At 38.0% G+C, this 17,556-nt stretch overlaps 1 protein-coding gene across 1 annotated transcript in view; it reads right to left on the reverse strand.

The window, feature by feature from the left end:
- Positions 1 to 8,712, reverse strand: part of LOC107761456 (uncharacterized) — a 38,679-nt gene extending 29,967 nt beyond the window's left edge. Inside the window, exons 1-5 of the mRNA XM_075242363.1 lie at positions 8,307 to 8,712; positions 6,840 to 6,931; positions 6,602 to 6,723; positions 6,322 to 6,510; positions 5,455 to 5,791 (exon numbers count right to left, since the gene is read on the reverse strand). Of these exons, the coding sequence (XP_075098464.1) occupies positions 5,455 to 5,791; positions 6,322 to 6,510; positions 6,602 to 6,723; positions 6,840 to 6,931; positions 8,307 to 8,490 (924 nt within the window). The 5' untranslated portion in view covers positions 8,491 to 8,712. The remainder of the gene's footprint in view (positions 1 to 5,454; positions 5,792 to 6,321; positions 6,511 to 6,601; positions 6,724 to 6,839; positions 6,932 to 8,306) is intronic.
- Positions 8,713 to 17,556: the final 8,844 nt, after the last annotated feature.

The following is a 17,556-nucleotide window of genomic DNA, read 5'->3' on the forward strand; positions in this document are numbered from 1 at the left end:
TACGGGCTACTCTTAGTTTGAGTTCGAGAAATCACTCACTCAACCATTAAGCCTACTGGCTATATTACTTCTAGTTCGAGCAAGCACTCACTCGACTACTAAGCCTACGGGCTACTCTTATTTTGAGTTCGAGAAATCACTCACTCAACCATCGACGTCGAGCTCTTTAGCCCTTTTTATTTCTTCGGTGAGATCGAAACCTAGAGCATGGATCTCCTCGAGATCGGCATTTAGCAAGTTCAGCAACCCAATGTGCTCAAGTGTTAGCGGTCTCAGCCGCCTCTCTTGCATGTACATGAGCAGCTTCAGTATCGGCCTGATAGACGGCCACGAATGCATCCACATTAGCGTTTGCTTTTTCGGCATCAGATTTGGACTTGGCAAGTTCAGAGGCCAACCGAGCCTCGAGCTCCTTTATTTTTCTTGATTGAACCAAGATCTTCTACTTCATGCCTTGAAGTTGATTTTTGGCCGATGATAATTGGGCTCGAGCAGTTTCTTTTTCTGCGGCAAGACGGTCTATACCAGCTTTCCATCCCAAGGACTCCGCCCTTATCATATCGACCTCCTCACGAAGCTTCCCAATCACCTCAAGCTTCTGCTGCAGCTATGAGATCCAAATAATAGCCACCATTCCAGGATCGAGCCCATGGGTTTTTAAGATTATTATTACCTGCTCGGTCAGGTCGGTCTGGTCTTGATAAGCCTTGGCCAACTCAGCTCGGAGGTCTTTGATTTCTTCTTCCCTTTGACCGAAGAGGAGTCTAAGGGCGTTCCTATCCTCCGTGACCCGTCGGAGGTCAGCCTCGTACCGACGTAGCTCAGCCTGAGACCGAGAACATACTTCTCGATGAACCACTGCGATCTACGTTAGAAAGAAGAAAAGAAGTTTGAGAAGAATAGCAAACATAAAAGTAATATCAATGAAGGGAGTTAAAGCTTATCCGATTCAAAGCTTGTTGCACTTCACAGAAAAGGCCCAACACATTACTAGGGCCAGCAACATCCTCGACCCTAGTAAACAAATCATAGAAAGGGTCCTTCCCTTCATGAGACCGGTTTATCTCGAGGGCCCCCAAAGCTTGGGCTTCCCGAATCGCCCCTTCGGAAAAAGCAGGGAGAGTTGGCGAGTCTCCGATTACTACTGCCCCAAGCGACTCGCTTGGGGCGTTCTCCTTAGTTTGGAGAGCTTCAGGACCGGCCCCTTCTGATATACCCACCGTTTGTTGACTTCGGTGGGAAGCATCCTCGATCTCTAACGATTCGGGGACTCTGCCCGAACCTTCCTCCGATATCTCCTCAGTCCGAGGCAGAGCTTATAAATCACCATCGATTCAGCTGCCTTTGGGGCATCAATGGTTTTCTTCACTCGGGCTACCAGCACGGACCCGTCGTTTTCTTCTTCTTCTTCTTCGTCTTTATCCCTTAGATGCAAGACTGATTCTATGGTCAAAGGGATGATATTCTTTCTCGCCTTACGAGCCATCCCCGTCTTTGGTTTTGGATCTTTGGAAGCGGAGGCCCTTTTTCTCTTATTATCCTTCACCGGTTTTGGGATAGAGGCCGAAGCCTCTTCCTCGACGGACGGGAGCCTCAAAACCGCATCTTTGCCCAGGCCTACATACTAGAAAATTGATTTAAGTATATGGAGAGCATCTCGTTCGAATTACCAAAGATACGAGAAAGAGGCTTACCATGATTTTTGGCCTCCCATCGGCCCTTTGACAAATCACGCCATGAGCGCTCGGCATATGTAGAGGTCGAAGCTAGACCTCATACCCAGTTCTTGAGGTTAGGAACTGCACTGGGAATCCAAGGAACCGCTGCATCACAAAAGGGGGATATCGGTGAGGAAGAAATGAAGGGGCAAAATAGTAGGAGATAACAACAGAATTACACTTACATTTCATGTTCCACTCCTCAAAAAATGGCATCTTTTTAGACGGAATCAGATCCGAAGTCTTCACTCGAACGAACATGCCCATCTAGCCTCGATCCTTGTCCTCGTCTATGTTCGAGAACAAAACCTTGGTTGCCCAGCGCTGAGGCTTTATTAACCTGCCTCTAAAGAGGCGAGGGCAGTACAATCGAATAAGATGGTCGAGGGTGAAAGGCATCCCCTCGATTTTGTTCACGAAGAAACGAATCAAAATAATGATCCGTCAAGAAGAAGGATGGATCTGGCCTAGGGTTATTTGGTATTGACGGCAGAAATTAATAATAATAGGGTCGAGAGGACCTAACATGAAAGGGTAAGTATACATGCTTAAAAACCATTTCACGTGAGTGGTGATATCTTCTTCAGGAGACGGGATTACTATTTCTTTGTTCTCCCAATTACAATCTTTTCTTATCTGTTCAAGGTACCCCTCGGTTATCGAACACATATACCTCGATACTGGCTCACATCGGCCGGGAACCGACGAGCCTTTGTCGACCTTAAAATCAGAGGTAAGAACACACACCCCAGGAATGCACTCCTCAGGCCGTGGCTCCACCGGTGTTTTGTCGGCGGCAGACCGTGAAGAAGAAGCTTTTTCTATTTGAGGAATGATTTTTGATGTTTTCGCCATTTTGGATTTAAAGATCAAAAATAGAAGGAGGTAACAAAGATTTGGTGTTTTTGAAGAAAGATTTTGGAGATTGAAGATGTAAAAGTGATAAATGGTAAAAGGAGGGGATATTTATAGATTGAGCAATGGTGGTTCAATATCAGTGGTGGCCGACCACCGTCTCACACGCATTTAATGCCTTGGTAAACTAAACCAATGGGATAGCTATTGCGTACGTCATGATCGAGCTCGATGCAAACGTCAGCGTGTATGTGATCGAGCCGTTGGGAAATCATATCGTTTCTCGCCACATCCTTCCCGAGAAACGAGGGGACTATCTGTATACGGTCAAAATTATTTTCAACCTTCGTACGATTGGTGAAGATGGACCGAAGAGCATCTTCATAATATCGAGGTGAGATTTGAAGAAAGCGCGAACAAGCTTCGAGTTTCGGAGTCAGATTAAATACCGAGCTCGACGTCATTATCGAGCTCGAGTCCAAATCGAACTATACTAAGAAGCAGCAGAATCGAGCTTAAGAACCAGAGGCCAACCAATACCGAACTCAGGTAAATACCGGACCCCGAGTCGGCGTCGAGCTCAAACTCGCATCGAGCTCTAAAACTAATACCGACCAATACCGTGTCCGATCAAGATCGAGCTCATGGACAAGAGCTGTTACAGCCGCACTAAGGGAGAGAATCTCGACGGGAATTAGGGAAAATCTGATTTATCATGGGTCCCCACTATATATTTTTAATTATATCTAAAGTAGAATCCCCCCACTATAAAAGGGATGACTATATTTCAGTAAATGATCAAGTTTGGCATACATTGTAACTGAGATATCATACACTCCCATATTGAAGAGTTATCCTTTTTTTTAGTTTCATAGATTGATTCATATTGCTTAATCCATAAATCATCATCTTTTCAACTTTGCTTATTTTTCATTCTCTACAGTCAACATTCGATATTTTTATTTACTCTTACGATTTGTGTCAAGTTGTACCACATACCCTTAGAACTACGTACAAATTTAACTCTATCCGTTTTTCGGGTAAACAAGGTATATGTTGTCTTCATCACAATCATCAACAACATTAAGAAAACTTCTGGAAAAATGATCAAACTCAACGTCGACATTGGTGGTCAAATAAAAACAGCATATGATCACCTAGGTAGCACTAACCAAAAGATGCACCCTTGGCATTCGACGAAGAATACTCAAGGACAAAAAACCAACAAGCAGAGAAGAGACTCAAGAAAGAAGCTCAAAAGATTGCGTCTGAGAAAGGAAAAGTTGCAGAGTAGTAGAGCAGTCAAAGACATCAGCATCGCCTTATTTATTAGAAGAGTGGCAGACCGACATGGCAGTCCAAATTGGACTAGTGATCATACTCCCCCAATGATTCCTTGAACTATCCGATGACTTGGAAGAACCTGAAGGATATCTAAAATGGCGACGCAAAATAGAATACCCTAGCATACGAAATAACGAAACCTGCAATGATCATGTTTAGGAAGCTATCTCGTATAACCCAACAGTTGAAGCCCTTGCAGCATTAATGAAAACGGCCACTCAACACCATGCGGATCAACAGTTTTAAGAAGGTTGCCAAAACCAAGACTGATCTAATTCTAACCAGCCGCAAGATGAAAAATTTCACGGGAGAGTAGGAGTCCTGATTGCCGAAATCTTTGTGGGCTGTAAAACAACCAATATGGAAGTATTTATCATATACGTCAAACTTGCTTACTATGTCCTCTTAGGGAGAGACTTAAAAACCCTTCCTCCTTGCACCGGAAACTGATTTTCTTGAGAGTGAACCAAGTGCAAATTATCCCAACTAACAAGAACATACCAGGTGACATCTACATGGTGGAAATCGTATTTTACTCCTCACATATGGTCCTGATAGGCCAGAAGGTTAATTATGAATTGTAGGTGTCTTGACCATGTGCTATAACACATCTCAGGGGTTCGCGATCCACCACCACGCTGACCCACCATCTATCAATCACTTAGATGGTTGACAATGGTGAGAAAATTGTCAAAGACATCCTCCATCAGCAAATTATCATTATGTTCACCCAACTTAAGGATCCAAACTATCCCCTACCGTGTATAAATTAAAGGGCAATATTATTTGCTAGAGTAGTTGACTATCACCCAGCTTTTAAGCCTATGATCCACTTATTAAAGTCAACCTTGCTAAGGAAGAAGATTCTATGCCTACCAAAATCAATGACCTAATAAGCGAACGTGAAAAAGTCAAATCTGAAAATTAGTCAAACACTTTCCAGACTGCTTTGCCTCGAATTACATCTAAATGCCTAAACTTATTTCAAGAATCGATAGAATTATCAATGGCATTAATAATGGATTCAGGCCACAAGGAAACCTGCAAGAAAATATAACCTTGATGATCTACCTCATGTGAAGCAAGTGATGGAATATTTGTTGAAAGCTGAGTTCACTAAACCAGCAAAGTATGTAGAATGTCAATTGACAAAGTCATCATGGTTTACTAGCTAGAAGATTACTAAATCCAAGATCTGCATCGTCTTATCACAAAATTGGTAGTTGTATGCAACTGAAGATTTGGACTATTTCTAGATCAAGTCCAACTAATTTCACCTGCAACAAGTTGGGATTTGAAGTAGGGGTCTCCAAGTTATTACTCCTACATCTCAACCACTCAACTATTTGCTGAGGGTACTTATACTAATATATGAACACATTTTCGTTTTCCTTATTCATGATAATCACCAACTCTTTGTCCCCAACCCTCTGCTACTATCGGATACTTTTAATCTGAATTTTTCTTATAGAAACATTCTCTCTAGGAAAATATTTCATATCATACTTAACACAGCTGAAAGAAGTTTAAAACTTACAATTTTATCTGAGGACAATGAGTTTTCTTCACATTTCTGTTCGGATAGTAGAAAGTCATATGCGGAGTCAAGATGATCAACCAACCTTGTAGGACTAAAACCAGACAACCTTGATCCAATGAAACTCGTAGGGTGATCACCACTTTTGCTGTCGATGAAATTCAAAGATTTTGAAGGACGACGAGGATGAAATTCACATCCTAAATTATCATAGCAATCCAGGAATACACTATCCGTGCTCAGTCTATCCGAACCTGGAAATGAGTGCTCGGCTTTTGGCACATTAAGCTCATCTGATATCTTGTTTGTTGATGTACTAAGCCTTGAAAACGGTGACCTGTTTCCATGCATATGGGAGGTGTCATGACTAAATGTGGCTATCTTCTTGAAAAGTTACTAAAGTACCAAGCCAAAAAAAGGAGGAAATATTGGGAAATTAACACTTAGAACTCTGTATTACATCTGACCTTGAATTTTTGTGACAGAAATTTGAAAAAGAGTTGTCAAATACTTGAATTTAACTGATTCTCTTTTTTCTTATACCAGATTTGTATTTTTGAGGTCATTCAACCAATATTCTAGCTAGTGCATGGAATGTTACAGCCTTAATTTCTAGCTTCTCAGCAGTGAACCTCAAATTCTACAGCCACATGCTACTAAAATTTCATATTTTGTGATCAAATACAAAGCTATTAAATCAATAGTATATCTGTAGCACAAAGATGAGAAACACAAATTTAGCAAAACAATATGCAAACAGCAAAGAACAAATGCTTACTAGACCCTAATTACCCTGAAAAAACTTAAAATGTGATAAGAAGTGACATGCAAATATGACCCTGAAAAACGTGTATAATTTACACTTACATGAAACTAGTTGCATCAAAGTTGGAATTGCGTTGTGGAATTTGTATGCTAGGAATTGAGGATCTCTTTTTCAACGGGTGAGAAGCCAATCTTGCAGAACTGATCTTTCCTTTGGCAACTATGTAAATATTGCAAAAGCTCGGTGCCTTTTTCAGTACAATATTTGCAACATCACTTTTAGTGAAAAGTCTGTCATTAAAGTTCATGTGACTATCAATTCGCAGTTACTAATTTTTAATTCTAACGTACTTTTGCACAGATATAAAAAGAAAAAAAGTACCTTGAAATCCCATTCTTTGATGGACAACCAAGTACCAAATTTTGAACTCTATATAGTGAAACATAGTCAATGAGAGCCTTAGCAATGTCATGACCTTCAAGTGTGATTAGGTCATATGCTACCTGAAAATTCGTGTAAAAGAATGTTATAAATTTTTACTTTCATTTTCTAAATCTTATTGTCGCTGCAACAATTAGCAAAGGAAAATCATGATAAAGGTATAAATTGGTTTTCTTACTTCTTTGAAAGAACAAAAGACTCGAAAAGGAAGAAACAAATCTGTACATTGGTTGTTTGGATCTTGTCCAATTGATGAATCATTGCCTCCTACTGCAAAAGAAAAGAAACACCAAATATAATTAAGCGTAAAACAAGAACACACGATGATACTACATAAAAAGAAATAAATAATTCTGATTACAAAACCAATTTAACTATCAAGAAACATATACCAATAAATCTAAAAAAGCAAAGTTTCATTCTTCTTTTTTTTTTTTTTTTAAAAAACTTTGTTTGCTAATTATTAAAACTGAAACATGCTTATCTGAAGGTACCATGTTCTCATCATATAAACAGACTATGCTGGAATGGTTGCTATGCGATCAGTTTTAGTTGTTTGTAATAACCAACTTTTAATTTCCTCGTAATGCAATTACTTTCCGTCCGATCGAGTTCGAACGATGATCTATCGAAGTAAGATCCCGAAGGTGGACCAAACTAACCTCGAACCCGGGGAGGCCGATCCGTGTCGAGTTCAATATCATTATCAAGCTCGAATCGAAATCGAACCATGATGCAGAGTAGACCTATCATGCTGATAATCCAGAGACCAACCAACGTTGACCTCGAATCAATTCGAGGGCTCGAACCAGGATCGAGCTCGAACCAAGATCACAAGTTCGAGCCGAAATCAAGCTCAAACCAAAATCGAGGGTTCTAAGCAAGATCGAGCTCGCAGACAAAAGCCGTTGCAATCCCACTAGAGAGAATCTTAGCAGAAATTATGGAAAAGCTGACTTATCATGGGTCTCCCACTGAATGTTTATTTTATTATGCTTAGAGCTAAATCCCTCCACTATAAAAGGGCTTGGTTATCATTTCTGTAGGATAAGTTTTTCCTCAGGCTTACATTGTAATAAAAGTGCTATATTCTTCTACAGTAAAAAAAATCGCTCTTTCAAACTCCTTAGATTGATTCTATTTGTTGAATCCTAAGATTTATTGTTCCTGATAACCTTATCTATTTTTGCATTCTCTCCAATCCACATTTACATTTTTATTTATCCTTGCATTTTGTATTAAGTTACACCATATATCTTCGGAACTGCGTATAAATTCAACTCTATCCATTTTTCGGGTAAACAGATACTACATAAAAAGAAATAAATAATTCTGATTACAAAACCAATTTAACTATCAAGAAACATATACCGATAAATCTAAAAAAGCAAAGTTTCATTCTTCTTATTTTTGTTTTTTTTTTAAAACTTCGTTTGCTAATTATTAAAACTGAAACATGCTTATCTGAAGGTACCATGTTCTCATCATATAAACAGACTATGCTGGAATGGTTGCTATGCGATCAGTTTTAGTTGTTTGTAATAACCAACTTTTAATTTCCTCGTAATGCAATTACTTTCCGTTTCTAAGCAAAAAAAAGAAAAGAAAAATCATATATAAACATTCATTATGACATTACGTATACCATTGTGATATGACGTTGGGGATGGAGGCGTTGATGTATTTTGAGGAACATGGAGTAACGTGACCTTTTGGCCTTTTGCAATTACATTCTCAGTAGCCCATCTAAGTGCATATTGGCTTCCTTTATTTTTATCAATGGCCACAGCTACCAATCTTTCTTCATGCAAGCCTTGAGGACTCACCATATTCCCACCTAAAATAAAAGGTTTATTTGGATGGAGATAACGTGATTATCAATATCAAGATTTCAACAGGGAATAATTTTCCCAACATCAATCTGGAAGGAGAAACCCTAGCTATCGTCTTCTGTTTCCTTTTTCTAGTTTTGGTCAAAATCGACGTAGAAAACATTAGGAAACACATAATGGTCGTCAAGAATTCACTAAACCATTTCCTGATTACAAGGATGACCATTCTTGAACTTTTTCAAATGTTGACGAGTAAGAACCAAAAGACGATAAAGAAAGATAATGTCTATACTTGTTGGAATTTAATAGTAGTAAAGCTTTTGCATGACATTGATTTCCAAAAAGACAAAAAACCACCAATTTAGAAGGCTTTTAATTTTTATTTTTTCATTGGAAGGCTTTTAATAGTGCAGAAGAAATTCATCATAATTGGAAAAGCATATTAAAATTGACCTCTTTTCATTTTTTGAATTCGACAAAGAGCCCTTTCATCTTGAAATAAACGGTCAACATGAGCTGGTCACACCCATTCTTTAAAAGGCAATAGTGAAATTGAAAAAGAAAAGATTATCTGATAATAGTATATACCATTGATAAATTCAATTTAACTCCCCTAATCTTTTGAGGTAATGAAATAAAACTTCATTAATATTATTGCATGAATTAAAAAGACCCACTAAATAAACATCATCTATGATCTCAAAACTTTAGAATTATATCAATATCACCTATATAAACTATTTTAAAATTTAAACATGTGAAATTTTATTTTTAAAATTAATGGTTGAAGAGATGTTTTCAAATATAAAACAGAAAAATAAGTAAACGTCACTTGAAAATTTAAAAAAAATAAAATTGCAAACAATGCGTAAGTGCAATTTTAATGCTAGCAATTATACAAGTAACAAAGTAAAGGAGTTGAAACTCTAGTAAAAATCCCATGCATAAAGCAAAATGAAACCTTGAAAATAAAATAAAAAAATAGCATAGAGTTTTATTTTGTATCAATATTGTTTAATAAATTATAAATTATTAACAGGCATTTGTTACTCTACATACTACTTGACGATTATTTATCTTTTGAAAATTTCGACGGTGACTATATCACAACCAAATTCTAGAGGCCAGAGACTGTTACTTGGTCATTGACCCATGAAGCGAACCATTTGCCTCTATAGCTCTCTCGAAACAAAGAAGAAAAATTACGTATCATATCACCAACTTGGTGCAACCTTTCTAATATCGCATCAAGTATCAACTTATGTTTCTGACGCCACATGCAGCATCAGAAAAAAAAAAAAAGTGAAAGAGGTGACTTCTCCAAGTTAGTAAGCAATGATCGGTTCCCATGACATAATTTGGGATAACGCTGGTATATTTAAAAGCGATATACAAGCTGTAACGGTTCCGTCTGTCATTTTGTGTATTTGAACTCAGTTTCCTTATTTGATATTTTCTGTATGTTTCTTTATTGTTTTGTGACTTACCGGAATAGTTGGTTTCGCGAAAGTTTTGGAGTGAATTGGAACACTTAGTTCCAAGGTTGGAAACTTAGGTTATAAGAGTTGATTGAGGTTTGACTTTTGGGTGAACAACCCCGAATTGGTATTTTGATGGTTACAATAGGCTTGTATTGTGATTTTATACTTTGGCGTATGTCCGTATTTGGATTTGGAGGTTCCTAGGTTGATTTAGCTCTATTTGGCAAAAGTTAAAAATTTGAAGATTTGGAAGGTTCATAGGCTTACACTACAACATTTTAGGCGTATGACCACCCCGGAAAAGTGTGGCCTAAACTAGTAAAAAATGTGCCCTTTGATCAAAGGCCACACTTTTCGACTTTAGGCAATGCTTTATTGGGGGTGGCCAAAACTTGCGTAACCTTTGACCTAAGGGCACGCTTTTCAACTGTTGCCTTACAAGCCACGCTTAAACGCGTGACCTATTAGATAACAAAGACAACGTTTACTACACCCCATATGGCTACACTTTTGTACATTACAGCTACACTCTGAAAGCATGGCCTTTGTTACCTTTATAGGCCACACTTGTTAACCGTGGCTTCTAAAGGAATACTTACAAAGCGTAATCTTTTCTTATATACATGGTAGACGTACACTACTAGAAATCCGGTAAAAAACCGACCAAAAAAACCGACCAAAGTTGGTCGGTAATGGACAATAACCGACCAAAACGCGACTATTTACGTGTGGACGGTATTTTAGGGGTCGGAAAGGAATACCGACCAAAGTTGGTCGGAAATTACCAACCAACTTTGGTCGGTCAATTAAATTCAAAAAAAAATATTGCAAAAAAAAAACCGACCAAAGTTGACCAAAGTTGGTCGGTATTTTAATTATGTAATCAAAAGATTTACCATCTGGAAATCGAACTGGGGTCTGTACTGTGGCAGGATACTATTCTACCACTAGACCATTGGTGTATTTTATTTTAAGACTGTCTTTTATTTGATTTATACTCTTTAATTATATTTTCGCACGAAAATAACCGACCAAAGTTGGTCGATTTTATTAAAAACTAAAATTACCGACCAAAGTTGATCGGTTTTTTTAAATGATCGGCCAAATTAACCAATCAATTTTGGTCGGTTTTTTTAATATTAATTTTTATTTATTTTAATTGAAAAACCGACCAAAGTTGGTCGGTTTCTTGAAAAATAAATTTCGCGGGACTCAAAACTAGTTTCCTGCATTTTTGCGCTAAAGAAAACCGACCAAAGTTGGTCGGTTTCGTAAAAAAAAAAATTTTAAAAAAAATATTTTGAAAAATCGACCAACTTTGGTTGGTTTTTTGGTCGGTCAACCTTGGTCGATTTTTGCCGAATTTCTAGTAGTGGTACAAATATATTGCCACACTTTTAAAGCATGGCAATCTTGCCTAGGGTATACAATTTATATTTTAATTTTATTAAAATCTACATTTTGCATATATCCTGTAATCACAGTTATTTCAAGCATATGTTCCAGGAGTTGGTTTTGATGTTATCGGGTTTAGATTATTGTTCTGGGAGTTGAAATGGGATCGTTTTGTCATTTGGGACTTATGTACAAATTTGGAGTTATTCCTCAAACATTGTTCAAATAGCTCATAAAAAGGGTACAAATATAAGAAACATCATAGCATGAAGCTTAGAAATCAATTTGAGGCATATGATAGTTTAAGCACTACCGCAAGCATAATTAATACCCTGGTTCATGCACACGGCTCAACCCCACACATATGCACCACCCATAGCCCGTAGCTATCACAAATAACTCAGGCAACTAGTGCCTCAACCAAGTTTAGGTAATATACTTAACTCAAACAAGCCAAAGCCATACCTAAAAAATGCCTCCCCGCGCGGATCGACATTTGAACGGCTCGAAACTAGCCAAAAGCAACTCAAAAACATCAAACCATAGGAGTCAAACCCAAACAATAAAGGTCGAATCTTTAATCAAATACTCAAAGTCAACCAAAAATTCAACCCGGGACCGCACCACGAAACCCTACAAAAGTCGCAAATTCTGATCACTTCATCGAATACGAGTCCAAATATACAAGTTTCATCTAAATCCGGCTTCAAATCGACCTCTAAATCCATAAATTTCATCCTTTTACGTTTTAGAGATACAACCCCCAAATCTCCAATCAAAACATTAATTACTTCACAAATAAACTTGTGTAATAATGTAAAAAATACAAGAAATTGAAGTTAGATACTGACCCCCATGCCAAAACGAGAAGAACACCGCAAAAATCACCTCAAACGGAGCTCTAGAACTCAAGATATGGTTAAAATACTAAATGAACGCAATGTGATTTTTAATACACAACGATTTCCACTTTTGCGGCCAAAAACTCGCACCTGCGGTCTGCCAGCTTTCATTTCCGCACTTGCGGATCATTTTTCGCACCCGCGGGTTCGCAGGTGCGGACCCCACTTCACATATGCGGAGCACTAGCACCATATATCCTCTCCGACACTAAAATGGGCATAACTCCATCATACGATGTCCGAATTCGATAATTCTTTTTTGCTATGGTTTTGTAATTATGATATGGGTCTAATGGTTCAATAAAAATAGAATTTAGAGATCATTTGCTTAATGTGGTACCATTTATGCTGAAAGAAACGACATGAAACATCAAATACGAGCGCAACACAACCCAAACCTATCCAAAACTCAGTGGAATCCGACCAAACATTGCGGACAAGTCCAAAATTATCATACAAGCATGTTCAAAATTTCAAATCGTGATTCCAAGTTCGTTAAATCCAATATTTGATCGTGGTCAACTTAAATTCTTAAACTTAACTAATATGCAGTGCAAGTGTCTGAATCACTCTTAGACACTTCGGATCGTAACCAAACTTTGCACACAAGTCCCAAATGACAAAATGCAGCTATTCCAACTTCCAGAACAACAATCTGAATCCGATACTATCAAAGTCAACTCTCGGTCAAACTTATGAACTTTTCAAACCTTCAAATTGACAACTTTCGCCAATTAGAGCCTAAACCTTCTAGAAATATCCAAATACAAATCCGGACATGTCTAAGTCCAAAATCACCATTCGAACCTAACGGAACCATCGAAACTTCAATCCGAGGTCAAATACACAAAATTCAACCTTGGTAAACTCTTCCAACTTAAAGCTTCTAAAATGAGAATCATTCTTCCAAGTCAATCCCGAACCACTCAAAAACCAAAACCGACCATACATGCAAGTCATAGTATATCATATGAAGCTATTCAAGACCTCAAACAACGAAACATAATGTAAATTCTCAAAACGATCGGTCGGGTCGTTGCAATCACCCCCACTTAAACATACGTTCGTCCTCAAACGTGCCAAGAGTCGTTCCAAAGCCATCAGATCATTGTATAACCTTACCATACACATACTCATGGGTGATCCCACATCACCCCTAATACATGTAAGTCCGACAACACAACCTAACTGAAGATCCTTTCTTTAACCTTAGTCCATAAACCTTAGAACCTAATCCCCAACATCCGAGGTTCATTATAAGACTTGATTCTAACATATATACATTGTATGAGTCTAAACAAGCTTTATCAATCCATAACCATATTCCAAATATAATCACATGATATACCACATAACTCAGATACTCGTAGCAATAACTTTCGACCACAATAGCTGCCCAATAACAAACCCGATAATAGAACCTTGTTTTGAACCTTCGTACACTACCAAGGATGAAAGAAACAGGTTGAAACTCATAGCCACTCATCAGATCAACAAGTCGTGGAGCTCTCTCGCCCGCCAAGAACTATATCCAAATTCTGAGCTAACTAATGACATTATTCTTCCAAACATAACTTAATCAAATCTAATAGTACTCATTTCCAATCCACTAGCCTCATCTCATCTAGTACAAACTGCTCGACCAACACGCCACACCAATACCACCTAGATCCACGTACCATGCAATCTGTGCGTTAAGCAAGCAACAACTCAAATGTGACCAATGATGAAAGAAGAATCAAATGAGAGAACTGTCTCGCAAGCTCAGCCAATGAACCCATCTCACAGAGGGGAAAAAAAGAATATGAAGTAAGCGTAAAGGATCATATGCCAACATAACTTTACGACGACGCGAAACCCGGTCTAAACATACCGGTCCATATGGATTACCCATTGCTCAAATTCGCATACTCATAAAACACATGTATAATAATGGCAAGCATGCAAAGTGCATGACCATAACCATGGACAAATGGATAACACAATATATCACAGACAGGAAGACCATAACTAAGGCTTAATCCACAATCCAGCACTCTAAGAGCCATCTCGCTCGAATTTTTCCCTAGGCCCAAATGGAACTGCATGATTTGTGTAAATAGCCAACAGTCTCACAACCCATCATAGCATAAGAGAGTAACATATGGAACATATCAGAACCTGAATAAGGTCAACTCTAGACGATGACACACTCCAATAATGGTTGTGCTGAGTAAATCAACCCGATCCGACATAGAACACATATTCTCGTTAGGCCTGCCAATGGGCCCCCAAACCAATTCCAATCATCAAAAATAGATAAATAACATTCCAAAAGTCCACAGTAACCTATTCATAACACATACCATCAGTTGTCTAACTCTTAACATACTTTCACTATCCACAACCATGGAACAATCTACCTCTGATAACTCCTAGTCTCCAAATCCCAAGAATATAAGAATCTCCACATTCGAACCCAACTCCACCACTCAAATAACTGACACATCCCTCATATACAATCATTTCACGGGAAATACTTCCATAGATCTCCCGTGCCACGTAGAAAAAGTTTGAACGTTAGTAGTCAACAATTAGGCGATTAACGTAATACCAGCCAAACGTCCGCAAGTCAAAATACCACGCGCCTTCAGAATTGCACACCCTTCCCAGGTGATACCAAATAATGTTTGCATCCTTCTAAACATCTGAAATGGTCCATGCTGCCTAGAACTCATGACCTTTCCTTCGAAACTGAACCATAAACTTGTACATGCAAATTTCAATTCCACATGACGTACCGCATCTATCATGCCATCATAGGAAAACACAAAAATCCCATTATCAACTTTGAATCACAAGTAGGTTAGACACCCCATCAACCAGGAACCTTCTACTTGACCCAATGCAGGAGAAAATCATAACACGCAACAAACTTCCCATCCATCCGTCCCAAGCCGTGGTTGAAACCATTGAGAACTCTTCGAAACTCGTTTGCACGTAACCAAGCCATCATAACTGAATCCCTCTAACTCAACCAAGTCACATAGATCACGCAACCTAAGAGTATCACCACAAAACACCTATAAAGCCCCGCCACACCAAAAGAACAAAAGAAACTGATCATTTCTATTACTATGTTGATCTAAACCACTACCAAGCTGACTGATTTCTTTTAGTTCCTCTAAACTTGCCTTCAAGTTAACACTTTTCCTTGCCAATACACTACAATCATAACTCAAAGCTCACCCCAAGAGATACTAGCATAAAACCATGTCGTCATAAGGCCCATAAGCCACTGTACTCCCTCTTAAGCACCCAATAGTACCGCAGCCGAGATACCCACTCAGAAGAGACCTTCTATGAATTTGAAGCTATTTCTTTAACCTTTATAACACTGAAATGTAGGATCACTAATGATATAGAACTATCGCAAGTCTCAACACCACCCAATACAAATATCAGATCTTAGCCATTAGTAACTCTCGAAAATCCTCAAATACCATATATGAATCTTGAACTCATTAGAACCTTCTCGAGAGTCATCTGCTCTACTCAAATCTCCACTGCGCTGCCTATACGAGCCGAACGACTTGTGCTCCATTAGCACACAAATACCTAAAGAAGTAACCCCACTTTTAAGCAACCGAGTAAATCCCTTCACCTTAAAAACTATATCCACCACGAATAATAAACCTGAACCATTTGAAGATTCCCATATGCCCATGAAATATAATACATCATGCATCCGGAATTTTCCTTTCTCGCACTAACCTCGATGTCAGCTCCCTTCAAGTCTTAACTGATCCATAAGTACGCCTCAATCCAAAACTAATATAACACATGGCCAGGTAATCTATTTGTCTATAGCAGACTCCCCCACTTAGCCCGAAGCCATATAATACAACATCTGATAACCCACAACACCCTTACTCCATAATTGCCATGATCTCACACTATAATTTAACTAAAACCTTCATAAACTCATGTATCCCTAATTATAAGATGCCTCAAATCATCCACTAAGCACATATTCATCCTCGTGACAATCGTACGAACCCCCCTTAAGCAATTTGAACTCTAAGTGTAGCACATACACATCCTACTGGGTAGAAAGAAAACTCTTCACAGAAATACCACCAGGATCACACATTCGTAGACTACTCTGTTGCACCCTATTTTGCACTAGCCAAAATATGATTCAACTTGTAGTTCCTCTGTTGTTGATGAAAGAGAGTCGCCACCTAACATTTAAAGGTATACTAGGCTACCTATTTAATTATCAAAGTTGTATTCTTTATTAGTCTGCTAACCGGTAAGATTTTGGGTAAGGGTTCTTGTTCTTCTAAGGGAAAGTTGTTAGGCACCCCTTAAAATCTACCTGAGGTAGTACCATAGAACTTAGACTAGGTTAAAGGGTTAGCTATTTATATAGACTACTCTGTTGCACCCTATTTTGCACTAGCCAAAACATGATTCAACTTGTGGTTCCTCTGTTGTTGATGAAAGAGAGTCGCCACCTAACATTTAAAGGTATACTAGGCTACCTATTTAATTATCAAAGTTGTATTCTTTATTAGTCTGCTAACCGGTAAGATTTTGGGTAAAGGTTCTTGTTCTTCTAAGGGAAAGTTGTTAGGCACCCCTTAAAATCTACCTGAGGTAGCTCCATAGAACTTAGACTAGGTTAAAGGGTTAGTTATTTATATTATGCTTAAACTAGTATTAAAGAAGCGACATATTATGAACCTATTTACAAAGACTTAATACTTGAGAAGTGTGCGCTCTTAAAAGACATAGGTTTAGAAAAGCTTTTGGAGATAATATTACATTATATATATGATTTTAAAGTACTAATCAAAACATTTATATTTATAAAAAATATGAGATGGGGTTAAATTGTAAACACTTTGTGTTTAAATGATTATAGCTATTTGTGTAACTATAGTGAAAATATTGTGAAGGAATAAGTTAAGATATACCTTAGTTTTCCGATTCATTTCTTAGAAAAAAATCGATTGAAACCCCTTTTAACTAGCGACGATATTTGTTCAATTTTATGGGGAAGTGTAGTATTAGAAAGACTAATTTTGGATTCCGCTTCCGGTTGTTTTTGAAGATAGAGGATATTCGCTTTTTGCTAAAGCTGTTTTGTTCTAAACAACTTCATAAAATGGTAAGCAAAAAGTTAGTAGAAACGATGTGTGGTTAGTGACTTAAGGCTATCTATTACTTAATCTAATAATATTTTTTTTTCTATATCTTTTAGAAGCTTACCTAGATTGTCTACATAATTCAAAGGAGTG

The sequence above is a fragment of the Nicotiana tabacum genome, chromosome 21 (genome assembly GCF_000715075.1).
Source record: "Nicotiana tabacum cultivar K326 chromosome 21, ASM71507v2, whole genome shotgun sequence".
Classification (NCBI taxonomy): Eukaryota; Viridiplantae; Streptophyta; class Magnoliopsida; order Solanales; family Solanaceae; genus Nicotiana; species Nicotiana tabacum.